This window comes from Pinus tabuliformis, chromosome 5_2, assembly GCF_031772625.1.
Source record: "Pinus tabuliformis cultivar Carrire ecotype Pingquan chromosome 5_2, CPIR1, whole genome shotgun sequence".
NCBI classification, from domain to species: domain Eukaryota; kingdom Viridiplantae; phylum Streptophyta; class Pinopsida; order Pinales; family Pinaceae; genus Pinus; species Pinus tabuliformis.
Window position 1 is genome coordinate 947,203,575 of NC_142306.1, and position 20,707 is coordinate 947,224,281.

The 20,707-nt window shown below is 39.0% G+C and overlaps 1 protein-coding gene across 1 annotated transcript in view; it reads right to left on the reverse strand.

The window, feature by feature from the left end:
• The window catches only part of LOC149162392 (rhomboid-like protein 20), a 73,467-nt gene that overhangs the window by 16,204 nt on the left and 36,556 nt on the right, over window positions 1-20,707 (reverse strand). The window contains exon 4 of the mRNA XM_089435689.1: window positions 10,497-10,563. Within this exon, the coding sequence (XP_089291815.1) occupies window positions 10,497-10,563 (67 nt within the window). The remainder of the gene's footprint in view (window positions 1-10,496; window positions 10,564-20,707) is intronic.

Genomic DNA, 20,707 nt, shown 5'->3' on the forward strand with positions numbered 1-20,707 from the left:
TGCATATATTTTGATATACTCTATGGTTTAAGCCTTAAGGTGCTAGTAGGCTCATTGGAAAGCTATTTCGGAGTACTAACACTTCCAAACCATAGTCATACTTTATTTGCATATTTGTAGGCTTGTGGGTGGCCCTAAAGTATGCCCTAACTTGTTGGTTTCTGCATTTTTTGCAGAGTTACAGATTTGCAGGTTCCAAACAGGAAGCAAAAAGAATTATTTCGAACCACCTACCAAGGGCATAGTCATTTCCAAGTTGGTAAGTGCTATCTTACACTCAATCTTGTGCTTTTCAAGGGTTTATTCTTCATTTTATTGATTATTCTGATTGGTTATCTGCATTTTTCTGCAATAGAATATCATTTACAGATTTGCAATCATCTAAACTAACTCCTAGACTCCATCACCCAATCGAGATGTATAGGCACTAGTCTGTTAATATTGTGGTGGGGTGTTTGTTTGTGTAAGGAAGCCTCCAGTGGCATTTTAGGAGCTAGCATAAAGAGTGGGGACTCATGCCAAGTGAAAAATGGGAACTTGTCCTATGTGGTGTCGCTCTAGCATATTGTTGGACCTTTAAAAGACTGCTAATCCATGTAGTAATAGAATCCACTAAAACCGTCCTAAAATGTTAAAAAATTAAAATCTAAAATCCTCATTAGATAAGATAAGATATTTTTGTTAATGTCTAACAAAAGACCATAAATGGGTCAATGGGACTGTTAGGGACAATAGTGTGAGATACAAAGTGGGAGCGCAAAGGCTGCTCCACAAAAATGATGATAAAAGTAAAACTAGCTTACATTGTAAAAGACCTAGAGTCAATAGCCTACAAGCATGGAGCAATGAAACAAGCCAATAGTGCAAGTACGTATAGGTACTATGAAGAGCAAAAGAAAAACACCAATAGTATCAGGAGAGATGGCTCGCCTAGGGGCAATCAACCTCCCTTGATGTTGATGGCTTTATTAAGCCTACACATGGGTGCCTAACCCATTTAGTGTACTTTATTTGGTTAGTTTTGGTTAAGCTCAACCTAGTCAACCTCTCAAGGCTAGCACCCAAAACCCTAAAGGATGTGTATAATACTATATATACAATGCACTCCTCTCATTTGTAATCATTCACTCAAGTTGATTATTGATAAAGGCCTTTGGGGTATATCAACTTATTTTTCACTCAAGTTGATTATTTGACTACTTATGCACTTTGGTTGTCATAATACACTACTTCCCAAAAGAATTTCAAGCTTAACCATTAGGTCGTAAATTCACACAGACTCTATGCCAACATTAACTACACCTCCATATTCAACGTTTGTGGTCGACTAGGAAATCACCTTCTTCCTTGTAAACAACAAAATAATATATTCAAATCCAAGATGAAATACATAACTAGAAGTTGACTTCATGTTATGTCCATCTCCAACCCAATCCAAGTTGATATAGTCGACCAACTAGTTCACATTCTTACTACAATACTACATACCAAACTAATATTTTCCCTTGAGATAACAAACAATCCGCTATTTCATTCTTCCTTTCAACATCATTCTTCTAAGATATGTGAGATACAAATCTTTACCAAGAGATACCATGTTATGACAAGTAGATCTCAAGGTCCTTGCTCACATTTTCTCCTCCAGTGTTAGATCTAAGACATTTCATATGTCAATCACATTGCTTCTTAACTAATGCACTAAATTCCTTGAACTTTTCAAAGACAAGAAATATACCCAAGTATACCTTGAAAAATCATCAATGAAGATCAAAACATACCTTACACCAACGAATGATATTTGGCTCAATGTACAAAGTCAGTGGACAATTTCCAACATGGTTTTTTTCTCTACAAGGCTTTCCAATGTCAAATGCAACCTAGTGATGCTTTTCAAGCAAACAACCTTTACAAACACCATCATGGGGCACTTTCAACCTATTATGTGGTTAATCTTCACTTAATACCACATGCCAACCTAACGTATTGATGTATTGGTGGCTTTATTGAACCTACACATGGGTAGTTAACCAATTTATTTTACTACCTTTTGGATACTTTTGGCTAATGTCAACCTAGTCAAGCTCTCAAGGCTAGCACCCCCAAAGCCTAAAGGATGTGTATAAATACAACACATTCCTCTCAATTGTAATCATCCACTCAAGTTGATTATTTAATAAACGCTTAAGAGCATCTCTTCTATAGCAAGCCTCTCTTGGAGTTTATGAGTTAGGCTATGGTGTGATCTTCTTGGTTATGTTTCATCTTTTCCTCAATTGCACTTATGCTCCTTGAATGCACTATGGTATGGGTTTATTTCTCTTGTAGTCAACACTAAATGTTGTGATAAATTTGTAGTGATTTCCTATTCTAGGCTAGGGTTTGTTGAAGTGTTACATTATAGATCTTCTATGGCACCAAATGCAATCTAACCCTCACTAAAGGAACCCCATGTAATAGTTTGTCAAACACTTGGACTCAATTAAGACTTGATACCAACAAAGGTGACATGAAATCTAGGGCCTTGATCTTTTCCTCCACGTGACTCGTTGCCCTTCAATGGACCATCCTTGCAATAATCCAAAAGTACGTGTCCATTCTAGGAAGAACAATCACAACATAAAGCTAAGAAGAGAAAGCATAGAAAAATCAAGCCACACAAAGGTTTACACTTAGAAACTAATTTTATTAATAGGGCATGAATAATCTTATAGTTCAACAACCACCTCTAATGAGAGGAGGATCTAGCCTTATATAAATTCTCTTGTAACAGCTAGATAACAGCTATTTTGACTCACAAAATAATATTGTTTGACTTGTCATCCACATGTTGGAGACTAAGTCATTTCATGAAAATAATTTTCTATATTAAAATAATTAGTTAACCCAAAAGAGGCTCGATTTGGCTTGGAGAGTCAACGTTGGGGCCTTGGATTCCCGTGCATGAGCTTGATTTGACCTTGATCGAGCTAAATGAGAGGAATAGTAGCCTAATGACTAGCAAGAGGCTCCATTTGGTTTGGAGAGGCAACGTTGGGGCCTTGGATTCCCATGCATGAGCTTGATTTGACCTTGATCGAGCTAAATGAGAGGAATAGTAGCCTAATGACTAGCTTAAGTGGCTCCAACAACTAGTTTGACCCTTCTTTGACTCCCACATGAGTAGGCATGCCAATTAACCAATTCCACAAACTGGCTTGTTGAGAAAATGCCCTACAAGATATGCTTAGAGTTTTGCATGTTAAAGGTGGGCCCCATCATGAGGATTCCAACGAGCTATCACTTGCCCAATTTGGAACTAGGGCATTACTTATAGGGCTCTTTTAGTAATTCACATTAGTGAGTTCTAAATTGACATTTATTTTCCTGCGTGGGTGTTGGATTTCCAACATCTTGCTACTTCGGGGATCTAGGAGGTTGCCACGTGTGATAGGAGGTTCTATGCATGACATGCAATATAAAACATCTCACACACAATGTAAATATACTTTGCCACATTTTGCTTATGCATTACTATGCTCACATCCCCATTTACTTGTTGAATTTTGCTTGAAATAACATTCTTTTGCAAAAAAATTCAATGTGGCATGCTAAGTATGCATCATGTTGAACAAATTGAGCCCTTGTTGACTTTTGGATCCAAGGACCCTATGCATTGGAATATGTGCAATGCCTCATAAATCATCAAATGCTATGAACTATGAGGCTGCCATGTGGAGAAGTTGACTTATATTGTACCATGGCCAAGGAGATGCATACAAACTCTATTACACATAACCATGTTGAAATGATATTGGTGTGTTGAAGACATGGGTTAGGTAAGCACTACCTAGTGCAATCACCCCTACAAAACCAATGGCTCCCTAAACCATGTGTACCAATAGATCCATCTCAAGGCCTCCAATTTTATCCAAGATTAAAGGACTTAAGAATAGAGACTAAAGAGTTCCAGCATGGCAACCATAAGAGGCCTAAGATGTCATATACATCATCATCACATGGCCTACAGAGCTTTGGGACTTGCATCTCATTGGACTTACAATGGTGTTGTCCATGAAACACACAAGGTACCTCCTAGGAGGTAACAGCTAGCTCCAACTATGGGACACATCCTCTACTAGAGAGGAGGTGAGAACCCTAGAATCTCCACACCTGTATGAAAGAAACAATCTCACAAGATTTCGAATTAAATACTAGAGAGGGAATAGAACACAAGGTCTTATACCTTCCTGAGAGAAATCAAAATGAAAATGTATATATAATCTATGAAATGGAAATGACAATCAGATGAAATGAAATCACACAACTATATTAAAGGAACGAACATGCAATAAAATGAAAACAACTAAACTAATTTGATGCTCATAATAGAGAGCTTATTCCCTATATACTAATCCAATCTAAGAAGTACAACAGTGTTAATTAAATCAATATCCAATGTAACTAGCATCTAAATTTATTATTATCGTGCTTTTTACCTTTATGCTTGGTCACAAACAAAAACAAAGAAATGACAAACCTGCAATAAGCATATGTCGAAAACTATTTCATGGCTTTAGCCAAATCAGCAGTAGAATCCTCATCATGTGGATGAAAATTAAAGAAACACCGTGATTCACTTGTACTATTGCATGCTTCTTCGACCCATAGATCAATTGCACTAACATAATCGTCTTTCCCACCATGAGGATAAGACCACTCAACAATTTTATTCGTCAAATCGATAAGCAAGGTGTTGATGGTAGTATCAACTAGAACCTATGCAAAGATCATTGTTCTCCCTGGTTACCCCTAATCACATACACACACATATACGATGAGAAAATTGATAAAAATCAAAAACATACGGAAGCCTATAACTTGCAGTCCACTGCCTTGGCATGTAAAGTTGGAAGCTCGTAATATATGTTTGAAGTTAAACATGCTATAGCCTGTCAAATGGATCTTCATACACCTAAGAGCCACAATTCAAGGAGATCCAGTGTTGAAAAGACTCTCTTGTATCTTGAATGTAGAAGTCCCCTCTCAATACCTGTACATATAGTTGTTCCTATATGAATTGATATGGCTACTTGTGATCCATGGATTAACTTGATCGATCATGTGGCCAAAACTCTACAATCTCAAGACCATCATTGTCTGTGTCATAAATGGGATCTCCATCAAAATAAAAACATCTTGTATCCCAATAATGTCTTCCATAATGAAGAAAGGTGCCAAAACTTTCTATCTTCTTTATGTCACAATCTCCATGAAAGATAGGTGTGGTTAATGAATCCTCCTCTTCGAAACAACAGAGAGATGCATCATGAAGATCAATTGCTTGGTAAGAAGTGTAACATGTTGAACTTGTACTTTTAGATGGAAGAGGGAGGGTGGGCTCCAGAGTGATCCTAACATCAAGGCTCTCCATATGTCTGTCTTCAATTGTTTCCTAATTCCTAAAGGAAGAACAAGGAGATTCTTCATCATTGCTTTCCGGCCTAGAGGTTCATCTTCTTTATCTATAAGTCAAAGTATCTTCTTTCATATCAACCATTCTTTTGTCATTCTCAATAAGATGGGACTCTTCACCAGTGCTTTCCTTTCGAGATGACACACTAAGATCTGTCATAAGGTATTTTTCGTCACGAAGGGAGGGTGGGTTCTTGAGTGATCCTAAGATCAAGGCTCTCCATATCTTTGTTCTTCAATTTTTCCTAATTCCTAATGGAAGAACAAGGAGATTCTTCATCATTGCTTTATACCCTAGAGTCTTCATCTTGTTTATCTATAAGTCGAAGTATCTTCTTTCATATGAACCATGATTTTATCATTTTCAATAAGATGGTGTTGAAAATGCTTGTTATTGATGTCAAAGACTATCCAAATGAAAGAGAAAGTTACATAGTCAAATAGCATATTTCGAGACCTTTCCAACAATATATGGCATGCCTTCTAGAAATATTGTTTTTGGATTTTTGATGCCCCATTTAAATACCCTATCTTTGAATGCATTTTTGCTCCAAATACCAATTTCAAATTTTCAATGCCCATTTAGATACCCTATCTTTAAATGCATTTTTACTCCAATTACCTAGCTCAAATGGGAACATAATATATATGGTTGGAAAGCTTATTCTGAGACCTTTCCAATGATATATGGCACTCCCTCTAACTCCTCATGATTGAGGAGAAATGATTTTTTTGTAAATTTATTATATATTATACTAGTTGCACAAGTCAGCACAACTAGTGGACAAGTCAAACCAGCTAGTGGGCAAGTCGGCCCTGCTTTTGGGGGCCAAATGCACTATATATAGATATTATGTGGAGGAAGCCAGAACTCACTCACTCAAGCCGATTCGGGTCTTTCCAAGCAAGTGAAGGAGTAATTTTGAGGTTCATACCTCATGAACCAATTGAAGTGACGCCGAGTTGAAGGGTTTGGGGCACATTTTTGGAAGGGTTTGGCACTCTTTGGGAAGGTTTTTGGTCCTATTTAGAAGGCAAGTCGCAAAGTTGTTCTAGAAGTCGAGTCCTGGAGTTTTGAAGGAAAAATTTAGGTCTAGTTTGAGGGCCAAGTTCTAGTGCATTGAAGGCCAGGTTTAGGTCTCATTTAAACCCTGGTTTCTGGTGTTTTGAAGGCCAAGTTCAAGCCTGGATTGTGGTTAAAGTTGCAGTCTTGTTATAGACCAAGTATCAGTTTGATTTTTGAGGTGGTCGAGCTCTGTTGGAGAACTATTGCAGGGATCTTTGGAGGTCGAGTCTGGTTGGCTAAGGTAGTGTTAAGGGAGTTGTTAGTTGAAGTAGTTGTGATGTTAATGTGATGATAGGACCAAGCCCTATTATGGACAGAGGTGCAATAAGAACAAAGCTATTATGGACAATTTTTGTGGTAGACCTAAGGATTGCATAAGGTGGGTGTCTAGTGCAATGGTTGATAGGCCCCAAGAAGCAAACCTTCAAGGTTGTAAAGGTCTATTTGGTTCCAAGTGTGTTGAAAAGCTCTATGTAGCAGAAAGAAATCTACAATGTTGAGTACAAGCTTCCAGGTGGGCAGACCTTCTCTTTGAACATATAATAAACCTAAGCAGTGATAGTTGAACAGTGAACAGCAAGAGTTGCAGAAGTTGAATTGCCAGGTGGGCAGGCCTCTTTTTGAACAAATACAAAGAACTAATGTATAGAAAATCAAGTCCAAAGAGCCAAGTCAAAGTTAGGGTGTACAAGTCAAGTGGTTGTGATCAATCTTGAAGGCGCAAACTTGAGGGTTGCACAATTAGATGACAACTAACTGAAGAATTTGTTAAGGACTAGAAGTTATTGATGATAGATCCAAAGAACAACTTGAAGACGTAGGTTGGTGCCTACAGTTTGTTGAGTTGGTTCTCAACTAGGGGATTGGTGTCTCCTATAGGTTGGTGCTTAACTAGGGGATTGGTGTCTCCTATAGGTTGGTGCTTAACTAGGGGATTGGTGTCTCCTATAGGTTGGTGCCTACGTTCATTGAGTTGGTGCTCAACTAGGGGAATGAAATCTCCTGTAGGTTGGTGCCAATGAAAGTTATAAGTTAGTGCTTACTTTGCACAAGGAAGTTTACAAAAAATTTATAAAGAAAAATTGTAGAAGTGTTTCTTATGAAGATTTTTGTTTCATGATTTATGTGCATCAAATGTTTTAAAAGATAAAAATAGTTAAAAATAATGAAATATTGATCCCCCCCCTCTCAGTATTTCCAATAGATGGGACTCTTCACCAATGCTCTCCTTTCGAGACGACACACTAAGATCTGTCGTAAGGTCTTTTTCGTCATTGACTTCCTTCAAACTTTCAAGGTTAAGGAGCCATTCCATTTCCTTGTATAATTCTCAGTGTGAAACTATCATGCTTTCTTCACTGATTACTTTATTCTTGGAGCACATACACATGGATACACATCTCTTGATTTCCTTTTACAACAAGGTATTTTTTACCACTTACCTCACCCATTTCCTTGAGACTTTTCAAATAGGACATCCATCCATCATCATTTTTTAAATCTAAACAATCATGCCATCAGGACTATGGGAAAGAGAGGGATGAACCTCTTCTTCTTCATCACTTGCAAGATCTTTCTCCAAGTCCAAGGCCCTTTGTTGTATGGCAATTTGATTATGAATGATGGTTGATAACTTGATTGTAATTCCTTGAAACTTTCTGCCAGGATGAACTTGTTGTTTTGCCATTGGATAAGTGGCTGTAAGTAGACAAATGCATTATTGTTATGTACTTTCAGACTGAAAAAACTGTCAAAAAACACAGAAACCGGCACGCTAATATCACACCCTAAGTCACCGGATTCATCCCTCACCCCCACGTGTCGTGAATCCAGCATGTCAGACATGATTCTCTGCTGACACGTCTGATTCGCTGCTGGTGAGTGTCCAAAGTTTGGGATTCTTGTCAGGAAGGTATCCAATTCGTGCCCAAAGAGAATCGCAATTTCTGGACAAATATCTGCCAAAATTGGGCTCCATTTAACCATTTGCATTTGTCGTTTGGGTGTTGTGGGACTATGGGAGTGACCGACAAAGGAGATAGGAGTGTTTTGGATGATGGTGATACTCTTAAGGGGTCATCCTCCACACCAGTAGATGCATAGATTACATTGGATACAGAGGAGGAGGATGCAGAAGAGAGCAGTTGTGGTACTGATGCTAAGTTTGATGTTGATGAGCTATAGGCATAACCTATAGCCTGCTAGCAGCAGCCTATGAGATTCTTCCTTCCTGTTCTACGGTTCCAAGTTCTAGTGTGAACCTTGTTTTGTATTTGCTATTTCCAATTGGCATTCCTAGTTAGGAGTCCTCAAGAATTAGTACCTATGCAATACATTTTGATTTTGATGACTTAATGAGAAAACTGTAGTTTATGGTTAATTTCTTGTGTTTGTCCAATGTCAATTTATTGTATTCGTCATTGATGTAGTAGTAAGTGCTAGTTGTAAACTTATGATTGTATACATAATGTTACAATGTACATGTATGATTGAATTTGTATCATCATGAGAATTTGTGCAATGTGTACTATCTTTTAATTTTTTTAATATATATATATATATATAACGTGTCCTACGTGTCATGTTCCGGGGGGTCTATGTGTCCTACATGTCATGTTCCGGGGGGTCTACGTGTCCTACGTCAGACTCGTATTTGTGTGTCCCATGTCCCTGTGTCAAGTGACTTAGATCACACCATATAAATAGATTTGTGCATAGAAAGTTTGGGCTACAAGATAATCACAAATAATATAGCTCAAAACTTGAATGTTTAGAAGTAAAATTAGAGATTCCAGAAATGTAAACCCACTTATATGAAACAAGGGCCAAATCCCCATAAGGTCAAAACTCCGAAATTTTTCCAGCAAGCAAATTTAACTTGTAATGACTGGAAAATGTATGCTTCTACTGCAGAAAATTAATGATATATTAAAATATTAAATCTGAAAGTAAACAAAGGATATAAGTGATATTAATGTATTTAATTTGCACCCTTTGAAGAGAATTTTTTGCGGATTTGTTGTAGATTTTGCTGTAACAAAGTGCAGATCTGCAAAATACTCACAATACCCTCATGAAATATAAACTATGGATGCAAGAAAACAGGGGGTAAAATATCTTGAGGTATAAAATAAATCTAAAGGATATACCCAATCCAGTTTAAAATAGTTGTTCAAGCCCCTGGATCCTACTAGAAAGTTCTTCCTTGTGAATATGTCTCCAACCCCTGGGTCAACAATGGCACCAAATGCAATCTAACCCTCATTGAGGGAGACCCCTATGAGGGTTTGTCCAGCACTTGGCCTCCAATCCTATCCAAGGAGAAAGGACTTAAGAATAAGGATAAACAACCGGGCATGGCTGACCATAAGAGGCCTAGGATACCATATTGATATACATCATCAGCACCTGGCCTACAAGGCTTTTGGACTTGCATCTCATTGTACATAAAATGGTGTTGTCCATGGAAAACATAAGTTACCTCCCAGGAGGTAACAGGCCCAACACTAACGTTTTAGTAGAGTAACATGTCATGCAACAATGCTTGCATAAAACCCAATAATAGCAAAATAGCATGTTCATATGCTTCAATGCAAAACAACAATCTGAAATATTAGCATATAAACAAACAATGTAATGCTGTCGCTAAATGTAAATACAAAACAAAAGGCTAAGGTCTTTGCATAAGTCAGCAACAATTTCGAACTCTGGGGATAGTGTAACAAAGAAGAAGGTAAAAGTGAACAAACTTCCCAAAGAAATATCATAATACCATGAAAGACATGTGAAATACATCTTGATGAAGCATATGACATTTCATTCAAATTTTTCTTTTATGGATGCAAACTTGCACCCTAAAAACATCACAGCCTAGCACTGAAAAAAATGTCAAACCAACAAAGGGAGAACGGTATCCCAATTTATTTAAAAATAACTGATTCTCATAAAAGATAAGAAATTGAAAAAAGCATGATCTCACCTTTGAATACCACCAAAATCATTAACTCAAAGAGTGTTGAGAAAATTGTTGCAAATAGGATAAAAACCTGCATTGTCAAATAATGCAAACTAGAAATAAGTTGAATGGAAACTACAACAAAATTATTAAGACGGCATCTCATATAAACTAGAAACTAAAGCTAAAGTATATCGTTATGAAACAATGACAAAACAGATGCATGCCTCTTATGTTTACTTCACTAGAAAAACATATTAATGGGCCTAGTGCCCAACATTCTTTCCTCTTGACAGATCTCAGGTGATACTAACTACAATGCTAAATGTTCCCCCTTAAAATGACATGATAAAATTTTTGGTTTCATGAAAATTTGGGCATCATTTCATACTCCAGCCATGACCAAGTGAGGTTGAGAATGTTGATTAATTTGAAAATGTTTATGCACAGAAGACTATCATATGATTTCTTGAGTTGTAAAAGACGCTCCTGTTAATTTTGACAGCGCAAGTGAACTCCAAGAAAGTAGGGTGTGCATATTCGAAGAAGGCTAAAGAAGTGGCAAAATAGGGTCATTGCTATTTCAGTGGGGTCAAGATCTTGCAGCAGAGAGCATACCTGAGGAAACTTAAGGTACGAGAACATACCCAAGCAATCTAGTACAGCCCTCTGATCTCAGTTTAAATTATGAATGCTTATGGAGAAGGTGATATGCATTTTCCTAGGAGTTATCAGACTGATTTGCATATCTCATAAGAAATTGTAGTGTTCTGTAACAGCTCAGCTTATTTTGTCTTAAAAAATGAATCTGACCTATAGAGAGATCAAAGAGAGCAAAACACACATGCCCTGATCTGAAATTATGGAGATCTTAGATTACTTTTAAGGTATTACAGACTCATGTGCATCGATTTACCTACATTACTTAGTGCAACGGATCAATAAGATTGCAAATAATATAGGCAATGAAGCAGTTAAAGAAACATAATAGACAAACACACATAACACAGCAAATTTAATCTAGAGTTCACCCAAAACTCCTGGGCTACGTCTCCTGGTCCAACCTTCAGTGGTGACCTCTCTATTATGTCTTCAAGAGCAGAGTTTTACAAAAGTAAGCTCAATTTGAGTCTCAACACACAGATACAAAACAGCAGGAGTTTACTTGAATCTCTCAAGTCTCTCTGAGTACACAAACTCGCTTTCTGTCTCTGTTTTCTCTCTGTCTCAGCACTGCTTGTCCCTGTCTTCTGTCAGTCTGTGGCTTTAAAGCCAATCGGCATTGTCTGTTCGTTTCCCCTTCTCGGGCTTTCTGGCTCCTGGCCTCTGTCCACTCGAATCCCCTTCTGAGTGTTAGCAATCATGGCATAACATCTTCAGGGAAGGTGGCCACCTATTCTGCAACGGAAGGGACCATCGGGCCTTTGAAATCCCCAAAAATGGCGTTTTCTGTTTACACAGAAACACTATAAAATATGGGAAAAATCTGCCAAATCACTGTTCATCGGATTTGAAATATTATAAATTCCACCTTATAACTCCTATCGGATCCGCCTGTATACCGCTTATCGCATCTCCATTGTTGATCTAAGAGATCTTGATCCAACGGTTGAGGTTCATTTTGGGCGACTCATGCGGGGTTAACCGTCCGAAAAGGGTGGTTTTCCCTCTCCGGCGCCTAGCCACGTCGCAGCCAATGTATGGGCTCGGGCGGAGCCCGGCCAAAACCACATACCACCTATGGCCCGCCCGAAATCCCGCTTGTGTCGTGGTTTCCCTTTGTATTTGAAAAATGCATTAAAACATTGAAAATCCCGCAAAATGGCCCATATCGGACTTGAAATAATATACAACTGCATTAATAAACCCTTTCAAGTCCGGTTTCATCGCATCGGCGCATTTCCTTTGTATTTCATTCATTTTAGCAGAAATGCGAATACACAGGAAAATGTTGTTTTCCGGATCTTAAAATTTATAAAATATCATCTGTAACCTTATCGGGTCCGGCTATCGCAAGTCGCATTTGTTATCGGCCCCGCTCCTTTGTAATGCTCCGATGCGATATATATCGCAATCGCACATCGCATAGTCCCCGGGCCATTATAAGTGCTCCCTTGTAATATGCCGATGCAATACGGCGGGTTAACCTGGGCCGTCGATCTTCGCGCTTGATCAATGATCCTTGTCGACCCCGTTGATCGCTATCGCAACATTTATATGGTCGCCTCCAATAGCCTCCGCCTACCTTCGCCGATTGTGACATGCCGATCGGATTTGGACCGTTGATCGGCCAAATCCTACGACTCCTGTGCGTCATTCCTTTGACCTCCGATAAGCCTTATTTCATTGTTTTCTTCATGTTTTTGCCTCCTGATAGTGTAATCTGCCTTTTTAAAAGGTTCTTCTTTTGCGATAGTTTTGAATGTTTAGAAGACTTTGAAGACTTAGAGGCTGTTTTGGATCCATTTTGGATCACGCCTTCCCACTGAAAAAGCTTTTGGACCACCAAAAGTTGGTTTTTAAGCATCAACCAAGTGAGGATACAGCTTCCTCACTTGTCCAAGCTCTATCCATCTTGCACTACTTGGTTTTGAACGAACCTTTGAGTCCGATTCTGAGGTACTCAACATCCCCTCTGCGTGTAGTTCTCACCTTCCTGTCCAAAAGGGTATCTTCCTACAACTCACTGAGATATTCAGGCAACAGATCATCAATAGAAGGCAACTGACATTGCTCTTTGGCACCTTCAATCAATGAAGGTTCAAACAGTCTCAAGTTCTCCGCATTAACTACTGAATAGATGTGCATGTAAGCTGGCAAATCAAGGCAAAAAGCGTTCTCACCAATTTTCTCAAGTATCTTGAAAGGCCCATACCTTATTGGCTTCAACTTCTTACCTTCACCTTGCATTCTGTCTTTGCTGATGTACAGCCAGACTTGATCACCAACTTGGAAGCTATGCTCAATTTGATGCTTATCATGCCTTGCCTTGTACTTGGCCTGGCTTCTTTCCAGTTGTTCCTGCACTGCCTGGTGAATTTCTTGGATCTGTTCAATGAACTTGGTTTCTTTGTCCACATCACTGTGTCCATCAACTGCTATGTCTTTACTAAAGACAAAATCCAAGGGAGACATTGGTATAAAACCAAAACAAGTCTCAAAAGGAAATCTCTGCATAGAAGAGTGCTTAGCACGGTTATAAGCATGTTGCACATAACATAAATGTTCATCCCAAAGCTTGGGATGCTTGCTGCAATAGCCCCTGAGCAACTGGATCACTGTCCTGTTGACCACCTCTGTTTGGCCATCTGTTTGTGGATGAAATGTTGTGCTCTTCTTCAATCTGGTGTAGAAGAGTGCTTAGCACGGTTGTAAGCATGTTGCACATAACATAAATGTTCATCCCAAAGCTTGGGATGCTTGTTGCAATAGCCCCTGAGCAATTGGATCACTATCCTGTTGACCACCTCTGTTTGGCCATTTGTTTGTGGATGAAATGTTGTGCTCTTCTTCAATCTGGTGTCCATCAACTCCCATAGACTTGACCAAAACTTCCCAACAAATCGGGAATCTCGATCAGATACAATAGAAGTGGGTAACCCAAAATGAACCCATACATGCTGAAAGAACAACTTCGTTGTTTGTTCAGCTATAATCTGCTTGCTACAAGGTATTAAAATACACATTTTGCTGAACCTATCCACAATAACATATAAATAATCATGACCTTTTCTAGATTTTGGCAATCCCCCAACAAAGTCCATGGAAACACCTTCCCCAGGATGAGAAGGAACTGGAAGTGGAGTGTATAAGCCTAGTTTTCTATCGCTGGGCTTACTTTTAGCACACATGGTACACCCTTTAATATATCTAGAAACTATTTCATGCATTCTTGGCCAATAACAGAACCTTTGCAGTTGTGCAACTGTTTTACTTACACCAGAATGACTTGATATTAGAGAAGTGTGTGCTTCTCGGATTATGTTAACTCTTTCAGTTTGAGGAATGCATAACTTTCCCAAATGATACAAGAGTTGGTCTTTAACATGATAATCCAATTCTTCTACTTGTTTGCCATGACTTAAAGTTGCATATACATTTTAAAATCTACATCTTGAGCATATTGTTCAATGTAGCTTTCATGCAATACTGAGTTATGCTTAAGTATAGTAGATGCATTTATGATTGGTCTTGATAACATATCTGCAATTGTGTACGCCCATCTTATATCTGATGACAAGATGAAATTGTTGTAGAAAACCCATCCACCTATAGTGTCTTGATTGCTGCAATTTAGTTTGTGAGTGCAAATATTGAAATGGTTGATGATCTGTATGTATAATTGTTTCCTTTCCCAATAGGTAATGTTTCCACTTTTTCACACTCTGCACTAATGCATACAATTCTTGACCATATGTGGGATAATTAACTACTACAGAATTAAATGTCTCAAAATGATAGCATATGGGTTTACCGTGTTGCATCAACACTGCTCCCATGGCATAGTCACTGGCATCTGTTTCAATCTCAAATGGTCTTTGAAGATCTGGCAATGCTAGTACTGGTGTTGTACTAATTTTTTCTTTCAAGGTGTCGAAGGCTTTCTGCTGTTTGCCTCCCCACTGAAACACCTTGTTCAATCCTGTTAAAGCATGTAAGGGAGCTGCAATCAAGGAAAAGTTAGCAATAAACTTTCTCCAATATTGTGTTGCTCCTAGGAAGCTCCTAACTTCTGTAGCAAATTTGGGTTTAGGCCAGTTCACAATGACTTCGACCTTAGAGGGATCTATCTTCAATTCACCACCCCCTACAATATGACCCAAATAATTTAAAGATGTTTTGCCAAATTCACATTTTGATAACTTAACATAGAGATTTTCTCTTTTCAAAACATCTAGAGTCTGCTTTACATGCTTCAAATGTTCTTCCCATGTTTTACTGAAAACAAGAATGTCATCCAAATATACAATTACAAAATCATCAATAAAAGGTCGGAGTACATCATTCATAACTCTCATGAAAGTGGCAGGAGCATTAGTTAAGCCAAAAGGCATAACTAGCCATTCATACAGCCCTTGCTTTGTTTTGAAAGCAGTCTTCCATGCATCTTGTTCTGCAACTCTGACCTGATGGTAGCCACTACGCAAGTCTAACTTGGAAAAGTAAACTGCTTCTTTCAACTGATCTAATAGATCATCAATGCGAGGAAGAGGATAACGATTCTTGATCGTTATTTTATTCAGTGCTCTGTAATCAATGCACATCCTCCACGAACCATCTTTCTTTCTCACCAACACAATTGGAGATCCACATGGTGATGTGCTTGGCCTTATGAACCCTTTCTCGAGCAGCTCCTGTACCTGCTTCTTGATCTCTGCATTCTCTAAAGCGGATAACCTGTACATTCCAATGTTAGGCAATGGAGCATCTTGCTGCAAATGAATATCATGTACTATTTCCCTTTTAGGTAGCAGACCTTTAGGTTCTTGAAATAGGATATCATATTCTGAAACAACTTTTTCTAAATCAGCTTTCTGTTTAGCATCACATCCCTTAAATATATTGGTTTTATCAGGGTTCTTTTCCTTTACAACCATTAGTAAAAACTGCTTGCATGAATTTACAATTCTTTTCATCTGCCATGAGTTTATGAGAGTAATTATTTTTGAGTTGATGAGCTCTTACAATATATTCTATTCCATCTTTGGTGAGTTGATACTTATTTTCAGCTCTATAGAAAATGGCTTTTCTATCATACAAGTAAGAACTTCCTAAAACAATACCACATATATCCAAAGGAACTATATCTAACTCATCCTCATCTATAAATGTTGACCCAAATGCAAACCTAAGTTTACATTTTCTAGTCACTTGTAGCTTTGCTTTATCACATACCCAACCTAATGGATATGGCTTCTTGTGAGGTGTGGTTAGTAATCCCAACTTCTTTACAATTGTTTCAGAAATCAAGTTTACTTGTGATCCACTATCAAATAAAGTATCAATATTTTGATGCTTGGAAATAACTCTAATATGAAAAAGCTCATGTCTTTTCCTCTCATTTTCTTCATTATCAATAGATTGTGCAGAATTACTAGTAGATGCTTCAGAATTTTTACCTTTTATGCCTGTGGCTGTGACTGTTGTTTCATCACCTAAGTCTGACCCCAAATCTTTCTGAATAGCAGCTGCCAGCAGCAGTCTTCTTCTTCTTACCACCGAACTTCTTGGGTTCCAACTCTGGATGCAAGGACCAACAGTGTTCATCATCATGCCCATCCTTCTTGCAGTGAGTGCATAAAGGTTTGTCTTTCTGTACAGCATTTGCCTTCCTCTCTTTCCATTTTTGCTTCTTCTTTACCTTGTTCTTGCTTGCAGTGGGTTTTGATGATCCCCCAATCTCTGGGTTCACATTCTTGCCTCTAGCCTCTAGATGTGTAGCCTGAACGGATATCTCATCTATGCTAGTGGGGTTAAACATGAGAATGGTGTGCCTCAAATAGCTATGCAAACCACCTATATACTTCAACAAATTTTCAGGTGAGTCTAGAGAAATGCCTAGAATTAAAGCTCTTTTTCTAAATTCCTGGGTATAGCTTTGTACACTTTGCCCCTTTAATTAGCGAAGAGTTTGCCAACTCATCATTACTTGCTGCATATAAGCTAATGGATAGAATTGTTTTTTAATGGCATAAACAAATTCACTCCAGGTAGAAAGAATTTTACCATGCTTCTTCAAATCAGCTTGTGTCCTGCCTTCCCACCACACCAGGGCAGTTCCTCCAAGGCGAAGGCTGGCCAACTAAATCTTTCCCCTTTCTAAATCGATGTTCTGCACCCTACAATATACATCAAACTGTTTAATCCAATTATCTAGCTTTTCTACATTTAATTCTCCATCATAGATTAGCAAATCAAACTTTACATCTAATATAATCAAAGATGTTTTCTTCTTTTTATTTTCAGGGCTAGAAGGAGGAGTTGATGGAGGAGGCTTTTCCCCTTTCCCTTTGCCTTCTGAATGAGCAAATAGAAGAGGTTCCTCTACTCCTTTGCCTTGTTCGGGTGTTGAGGTGCTTGCACCTCGATCCTTCTTAAATTCCCGATACATTTCTTCCACCATGGCTCTCATGGTCATGAAACTGTCCATGAATTGAGACTCTGATTCCAAAGGAATCTCTTCTGCCATTTTCCTCTGAGGATGGACTCTTCCAATTTCTGGGTTAGCTTCAACCAGTTCTCCTTCTCCTAATTTTAGCTTTGACCTAGTTAGCATTCAACAATCCAGCACAAGCTTGTCTAACCTTAGCAAACCTAAAGCTCTAATACCACTTGATATGAAATTATGGAGATCTTAGATTACTTTTAAGGTATTACAGACTCGTGCATGGATTTACCTACATTACTTAGTGCAACGGATCGATAAGATTGCGAATATTATAGGCAATGAAGCAGTTAAAGAAACATAATAGACAAACACACATAACACAGCAAATTTAATCTGGAGTTCACCCAAAACTCCTATGCTACGTCGCCTGGTCCAGCCTTCAGTGGTGACCTCTCTATTATGTCTTCAAGAGCAGAGTTTTACAAAAGTGAGCTCAATTTGAGTCTCAACACACAGATACAAAATAGCAGGAGTTTACTTGAATCTCTCAAGTCTCTCTGAGTACACAGACTCACTTTCTGTCTCTGTTTTCTCTCTGTCTCAGCACTGCTTGTCCATGTCTTCTGTCAGTCTGTGGCTTTAAAGCCAATCGGCAATGTCTGTTCGTTTCCCCTTCTCGGGCTTTCTGGCTCCTGGCCTCTATCTGCTCGAATCCCCTTCTGAGCATTAGCAATCATGGCATAACGTCTTCAGGGAAGGTGGCCACCTATTCTGCAACGGAAGGGACCATCGGGCCTTTGAAATCCCCAAAAATGGCGTTCTCTGTTTACACAGAGAAACACTGTAAAACACGGGAAAAATCCGCCAAATCACTGTTCATCGGATTTGAAATATTACAAATTCCGCCTTATAACTCCTACTGGGTTCGCCTTTATACCGCTTATCGCATCTCCACCATTGATCTGAGAGATCTTGATCCAACGGCTGAGGTTCATTTCGGGCGACTCATGCGTACGGGGTTAACCGTCCGAAAAGGGTGGTTTTCCCTCTCCGGTGCCTAGCCATGTGGCAGCCAGTGTATGGGCTTGGGCGGAGCCTGGCCAAAACCACTTACCGCCTACGGCCCGCCCGAAATCCCGCTTGTTTCGTGGTTTCCCTTTGTATTTGAAAAATACATTAAAACATTGAAAATCCCGCAAAATGGCTCATATCGGACTTGAAATAATATACAACTACATTAATAAACCCTTTAGGGTCCGGTTTCATCGCATCAGCGCATTTCCTTTGTATTTCATTCATTTTAGCGGAAATGCGAATACACAAGAAAATGTTGTTTTCCGGATCTTAAAATTTATAAAATATCATCTGTAACCTTATCGGGTCCAGCTATCGCAAGTCACATTTGTTATCGGCCCCGCTCCTTTGTAATGCTCCAACGCAATATTGCGATGCGATATATATCGCAATCGCACATCGCATAGTCCCCGGGCAGTTGTAAGTGCTCCTCCGGTGCCTAGCCATGTGGCAGCCAGTGTATGGGCTTGGGCGGAGCCTGGCCAAAACCACTTACCGCCTACGGCCCGCCCGAAATCCCGCTTGTTTCGTGGTTTCCCTTTGTATTTGAAAAATGCACTAAAGCATTGAAAATCCCGCAAAATGGCTCATCATATCGGACTTGAAATAATATACAACTACATTAATAAACCCTTTAGGGTCCGGTTTCATCGCATCAGCGCATTTCCTTTGTATTTCATTCATTTTAGCGGAAATGCGAATACACAAGAAAATGTTGTTTTCCGGATCTTAAAATTTATAAAATATCATCTGTAACCTTATCGGGTCCAGCTATCGCAAGTCACATTTGTTATCGGCCCCGCTCCTTTGTAATGCTCCAACGCAATATTGCGATGCGATATATATCGCAATCGCACATCGCATAGTCCCCGGGCAGTTGTAAGTGCTCCCTTGTAATCTGCCTGCGATATGGCAGGTTGACCCTGTTGATCGCTATCGTAACATTTATATGGTCGCCTCCGATAGCCTCCGCCTACTTCGTCGATTGCAACATGCCGATCGGATCTAGACCGTTGATCGGCCAGATCCGACGACTCCTGTGTGTCATTCCTTTGACCTCTGATAGGCCTTATTTCACTGTTTTCTTCATGTTTTTGCCTCCCGATAGTGTAATCCGCCTTTTTAAAAGGTTCTTCTTTTGCAATAGTTTTGAATGTTTAGAAGACTTTGAAGACTTAAAGGGTGTTTTGGATCCATTTTGGATCATGCCCCTAGTCATGGATTTCAAAAATACCCTTTCTTTAGCCTGGGGTGTGCATTTGATGGCCATATGCATGCATTTTTCAGGCTATGTAAAAACAGTGAGAAGGGGAAATCGCCATTTTGGCTGGGTTGTTGCAAGCATCTGGGAACAGCTTTGAAAGATGTGATGTTCTTAAGACTGTTCATCAGGTGGAACACATCATATCCAATGAATCATGAGTATGTATAGAATGGCATACATTTTTCAGTGGCAACTCAGGCTGGTTTGATGCCCTGTGTTAGCCCAGAATTTTGATTTTTGGAAGCAGGAGTTTTGGGCACATGGCAGACATTTCGAGTACGGAAATCATTTGTCATGATAAGAAAACATATCTGCCTCGCTTCACACCAGCTTGTGCATGCATTTTGACCTTTGGGAATGCAATTTTTGGGGTCACTGCATACATTTTTGCACCTATTATTTAATGGCTAGCAAATAAGTGCTAAGGCACTAGTCCACATTTTTTAGCTTACCATAGCACAAGCCAAGGGAAGTGATGATTAAGGATTGTTAAACACTTTATTTCTTGCACATGGCGCACTATCAACATCAAGAAAGACCTTGATATATGGAAAAAAAACAGAAATTATAGGCCTCTAACGAGGACATGGATGACTTGGGTTAGTGAGCTATCTCTTAAGGAATGGGAAAGTGGCTTCCTTCACTTATGAAGCTAAATAAATATAGGATCAATTGACTTGGTCAACATTAATAAATTTATGAGATAGGAGGTTAGGCTTTCAAGCCTTGAGCGTTTAGATAGAGGAGATCAAGTTTGACTTGTCATGGATCATAGAATTGATTCCGAGA